General features: G+C 31.8%; 1 protein-coding gene across 1 annotated transcript; it reads left to right on the top strand.

Annotated features, from left to right (window-relative positions):
- Window positions 1-4120: 4120 nt before the first annotated feature.
- On the top strand, window positions 4121-5799 carry LOC129293210 (UDP-glycosyltransferase 708D1-like). Its single transcript, XM_054931030.1, has 2 exons — window positions 4121-4981; window positions 5050-5799. The coding sequence occupies exons 1-2, from the start codon at window positions 4202-4204 to the stop codon at window positions 5707-5709; spliced, it is 1440 nt and encodes a 479-aa protein (XP_054787005.1). The 5' UTR covers window positions 4121-4201; the 3' UTR covers window positions 5710-5799.
- The last annotated feature ends 201 nt before the right edge of the window (window positions 5800-6000 follow it).

Below are 6000 nucleotides of genomic sequence, written 5' to 3' on the forward strand. Positions count from 1 at the left end.
CAATCAAAAAGTGTTAGTTAGGTTATTTAACTTTATTTTTATTTAAAAATAAAATAAACTTTTAATTTAATCCATTTCAATAAAAAAATTTTAAACATGCATTATATTCTCTGTTATAGGTAATAAGTAAACAGGGATGATATTATAAAATTGTAATTAATAGTTTATAGTGTGTCTTATATTAAGAAAAAAATGTTTTTACAAGAAGCTCTGTAATAAAGACAGGAGGGAGCATGAATTTGTCAATGCCTTGGTGATGATTAGTGGCTCATCCGGAACTCAAAAGAATAAATAGTTCCTCTAATCATGTTACAAGCACCTTTAATCACTTCACCTATGTACTTAAATAAATATAGTTAAGTTATCTTTGTCTAAAGAGTAAACTTTCAATTTTACTCATATTTAAATAACAAAATTTTAAATTTACTCATAATCAAGGAGTTTGAATAGGAGTAATGTTGAAAAAAAAAATGTAATAATACCCATCAAATTATTTATATTAAGGATCATTAATCTCTTCTAAATGAGCTAATAATAAATATGTGAGGGAGTATGTATCATGCTTTAATTAAAATTACCATGAAATAGTCTCATTAGTATTTATATTAGTAAATATTTAATATCTTTAATTTAAACTTACATTCTAAAACTAAAATTGGAATATTATAACGGGTGGGTTTCGGGGGAAAAACTCAAAAGTAACGAAAGAGAACTTCGTAACAACAACAAAAATGAGACAAATCCACTCCCCATTCTCCGTTCAGGATGCTAGCAGCTAGTTTCCATAACTGTATCGTAATCTGGATGTAACGAAGCATCTCTATCCCTGATGATGATCTCCACTCCACTCACAAGAATCTGGTTCGATAGTAAATAATTTTTCTTTAGCCATAATCCTGTCATGAAGTTTTTAGTTATTTTTAATTGATCAAGTGTACTATTCTTTTTTTTATTTCAAAACGTGGTGATCTACTTGATCTAGGATATATGGATGGCAAATTTAACAGAATATTGAAAGAAAATTAGAAACATTTTTTTAAGAGAAATGTTGTTGTTGACTATAAGCTACATTATTTTTAAACTATTTTAACAAATAAAATTACTTAGAAAGCAATTGTAAAGGATGTAATTTGAAGTTTACTTATTTTTATATACTTAATATTACATGATGATGATAATTTATTTATGAGTAAAATATTGTGACCTTCCTTTTATTTTATTAAAATTATAGGGACATCCCTCATATTTTCAAAATATACATTTTAATCAAATTTTTAAAACCGTTAAAAATATTTTGTTAAATATTTTAAAATATTTAATTTTCCTTTTAATTAGGTTAGAAAATTTATAATTACTAATTTACCCTTATGATCAAATTGTATACCCTCTCTCAAAATTTAAATAAATAATTGTGAAAATATTTAAATAAATAATTTAACAATATTTTTTGAAATTGATAAAATTTACAGAGAAAGTAAACATACATTATATTAACTGATTTACCTCTTATTATATTAAAGACATATTTTATTAATTTTGTTCTACATATGCATTTTAGAAAAATTTTTGCACGGATTTGGTGCACCATGTCATTCATCCAATAAAAACATGTCATGTTGAATCAAGTAAAATGTCATTATATGTTTTTATTTTTAATGGCTTTATTTTTGAAATTTCATTTCTTATCTTATGTCTTTCCATCATCATTAATGACAAAATAAATTTATATTTACAACCATTTTATATATAATACTTTTATTAAACAGATTATAAATGATGTGATACACTAAGTTCGTGCAAGAATTTCTTTTATGGTTGAATTATCATCTTAGCCAGTTTATGTATTTATTCTGTAAATAGTTTTACATGTCTAACAAAATATAAATAAAAAATAAAAATACATATGCTTTAATTTTTTTTGGGTATTTTAAATAATTTTCAAGTAACATTGATGTTTAAAAAGGGTATTTTGGTTTAACAAAATATGACTTAATAGTTAATTAACAGTTTGGATGAATGTAAATGAAATATTTAGAGTAAAAGGAAGGTTTGTATTTTGTGATTATTAGATTCCATGGGAGGTTTGTATAGGCTTTTGAAATAGAAATGAGGTTTATTACAAATATGTAATGAATTCTACAAGTGTACAGGTCGTAAATTAGTAAATGGTAAATTAAAATTAATCTCATGAGGAATCAAGTTAATTTAAAATTAGGCAATAAATTTCTCATTTTCATTTAAGTTGCGCAAGGCAAGATTTGGATTTGAAATTGCAAAATAAAGATTGAAATGAGAAAAATATACTAAAATTAAAATTTCAATAACCACAAATAGTCAAGGCAACCTAGGGTGGCTAATCCTTTTTTTAATTTATAAAGCATGTAATTATCTAAATAAATGCACTTAATAGTAATTTGTTAATATAAAGTATTAATAAGAATAATTATCTTCCGATTAATTACACTCTTCTCTTGAATTAATATGCTATTTCTAACACAATTACTCAAGAGGCAAAAAGGTACAAACTCACTCTAATGTAATTATATGGGTTCAATAGGTATATTCTTATCCTATTGACAAATTAAAATAAATTCTAATTTCACATTATTCAATCTAATGGTTTAATTCAGATTTGTCTCTTCCACGGCAAAACCTAAACCCCCCAAAACACTCAATAATGGTCAAGCATTAAGTAGACAAACAAGCATAAGATTAAGTAAGCAAAACTAATATAAGCTTAAATAAATAATTCAAACATACTCTAATTTAAGAATCAGTTCATAGCTACCCTATATATTAAGAGAAAATCAGCCATATATGGTTTCCATGACAGCAAAATCAACAATATATATATATATAGCAAAATAAAGAGAAGAAGGAGAAAAAAAGCTTAATCAGAGCAATCTTGAACAAAATTCTTAATTTTTTACCAAACCCAAGCTTCTCCATACCTCTTTTGGCTCCTTTTATTTTTCCTAGATGTTCTGCAGCTGCTGGAGGTGAAGAATGTATGAAAATGAGGAGAAGATCAAAATTGTATGTTTTACTAAAATCATGTTTCGCTGTAACAAAATGCGTTTTCATTGCAACAGACACGACCTGTTCAAATTTTCTTTTCAGATTTAATTTCTTTAATTTAGGTTCTAAAATTTTCATTTTTAGCCTCTAAATTGAGCCTCCCTACATCAATAGAATTCAGAATTAATACTACATTTGATCTACTAACTTTTAACATATTTCCAAACCCATTTTTACACACAATCATTCACTTAATCATATTTTCGCTAATAAATTCAAACAAATGACTTCCAATTATATTAAAATATTGAAAGTCATTAGAGGTATATGTAATTAAGATAAAATAGAGAGAATATCAATATATGCTATTCTTTTGTTTTATTTAAAAGTATTGCCCTCATTTGTCTCGTATTGCCTCATGGATGCTTGGAAAAAATATATATTTTTTGACATGAAAGAACTAGCTCAATAAAATACTCCTTCTGTTAAAAAATATAAAGTATTTTTAACCAAATTTTATCTTCAATAAAGTAATTACCTACTTTTTAACTAATCCTATCTTTTTATATTTATCCTTATTAAATACCCTACAATAAATATAAAGTCATTATTAATAGGTACACTTTTAAAAAAAATTAATGATTATATTTTAAAAGACTAAAAATATCTTACATTTTTGAACATCTAACTCCTCAAAAAATACCTTATATTTTTGAACGGAGAAAGTATTCTTTATTTCTTTATAAAAAAATAGTGTACAAGATAAGAAATGTATAAATAATATATCAGATTATTTTTATATTTAAAAATGTACTTTTAATTTATTTTCAAATCAATGACAAACTGATTTTTTAACAAAAAAGAAACTATACCCAGCCATGAATATCGTGTAAGATATATATAAATACTAATATAGCAATAATATTAAAACCTGTGCATTTTGCTAACATGGATTACATTTAGCAGGAGGAGCCACTACGTGGCTTAAATCTAAAAGAGGTGCTCTTACAGTCGTACGTGCCTCCAAACCGGGCACGCGTCACCAGCAATAAAACGGTCATTCTATGCGGCCGGCATCTGTACATGTATACTAATACTAGTACATATATATATTGAACATTGTGCGTGTCCGTATCTCGCGCAATCAAGTCAGGAACCGGCAGCATTTGGCGACGAGTAAGCCATGAATAACGCGTCGGGGTCCATCGTTCATGTGGCCTTCGTCCCAAGTGCAGGTTTGGGACATCTCACCCCTTGTCTCCGACTCGCCGCCTTGTTCCTCCGCCACCAATATTGCCACGTCACTCTCATCACCCCCAAGCCCACCGTCTCCCTCGCCGAGTCCCATCTCATCTCTCGCTTTTGCTCTTCCTTCCCCGATCAAGTCTCCCAAATCGATCTCCATCTCCTTCCTTTTGATCCCACCTCTGAAAACTCCTCCGACCCTTTCTGGCTTCACTTTGAACGCATACGTCGCTCTCTACACCTTCTCGCCCCCATACTCTCTTCTCTCACACCTCCTCTCAGTGCTTTCGTCTACGATGTTAGTTTGATTTCTGGTATGATTCCTGTCTCTGAGAGCCTCGCTGTTCCTAGTTATATCTACTTCATCGCTACCGCCAGAATGTTCTCGTTCTTCTCACACCTGTCTGTTCTTGATGCGGCTAAGAAACATGCCGGCGGTCACCCTGCTTCGTTTATCGGTGATGCTGTTGAGATCCCAGGGATTCATTTGCCAGTACCCAGATCTTCGATCCCTCCTCTGCTTCTCGTTCCGGGAAGTTTGTTTGAGAAGATATTCATGGAGGACAGTCCTAGGCTGACGAAACTCGATGGGATTTTCATTAACACATTTGAAGAAATGGAAGAGGAAGCTGTGGCGGCTCTCAATGCCGGAAAAGTAGTTCCAGGGTTGCCTCCAGTGCATGCCGTTGGCCCTTTAATGCCCTGCGAGTTTGAGAAGGTAAACATAAACTCTCAGATATATCTCCTTTTGAAGTTAAGAATTTTAATTGTTACAATATCCTTCAGGAACAAGATCAAGACATGTCGGCCAATTCGCCATTGAAGTGGCTTGATGCTCAACCAGAAGGGTCAGTGGTGTATGTTTGCTTCGGCAACAGGACTGCGACAACGAGGGAGCAACTAAAAGAGATGGCAGAAGGGTTACTGCGAAGCGGCTATAGATTCCTATGGGTGGTGAAGCTGAAGATGGTGGACAAGGAAGACGACGAAGATCTGGAACAAGTGCTAGAACCAGAGGTGATGAAGAAGATGAAGGAGAAGGGTCTTGTGGTGAAGACATGGGTGAACCAAGGAGAGATTCTGGGGCACACTTCTGTGGGAGGATTTTTGAGCCATGGAGGATGGAACTCGATAGTGGAATCCATATGGCATGGAGTGCCTATTCTGTCATGGGGTCAGAATGGAGATCAGAAGATAACGTCGGAGGTGGTGGCGGAGAGCGGGACCGGAGTGTGGCCGGTTGAGTGGGGTTGGGGAGGAGAGGCTGTGGTGAAAGCGGAGGAGATAGGGAAGGCAGTGAGAGAGATCATGAGCAGCGAATCTCTGAAGGCGAGAGCCTTACAACTCAAAGAGGCTGCAAGGAAGGCCGCAGGTGTTGGGGGAAGCTGTGAGGTCAAAATCAGGACAATGATTGAAAAGTGGAAGAAGAAGAACGTGGTTTATTAATTAATTAGGGTTTAGACGTTAATGGAATGTAAAATATTTTTAAAACTAACTAAAGAGCTGGTATTTGTCTCCTTGTCCCTATTTTACTTACATACTTACACAGTTCACCGAGTATTTACTCCCTCTAAATCTTATTATAGATGAACCTCTATAAAAATTCTTTTGGTCTTAATATTAATTTATAACTCATAGAATATATATATATATATATATATATATATCTTCTTATTTTTAATAAGAAAAAAAATCATTTTAAGACATAATCAATGAGTTGTTATAGCTGTGTGTGTC

This window comes from Prosopis cineraria, unplaced genomic scaffold (assembly GCF_029017545.1).
Source record: "Prosopis cineraria cultivar Desert tree isolate PC_DT_omini unplaced genomic scaffold, ASM2901754v1 PC14, whole genome shotgun sequence".
Lineage (NCBI taxonomy): Eukaryota > Viridiplantae > Streptophyta > Magnoliopsida > Fabales > Fabaceae > Prosopis > Prosopis cineraria.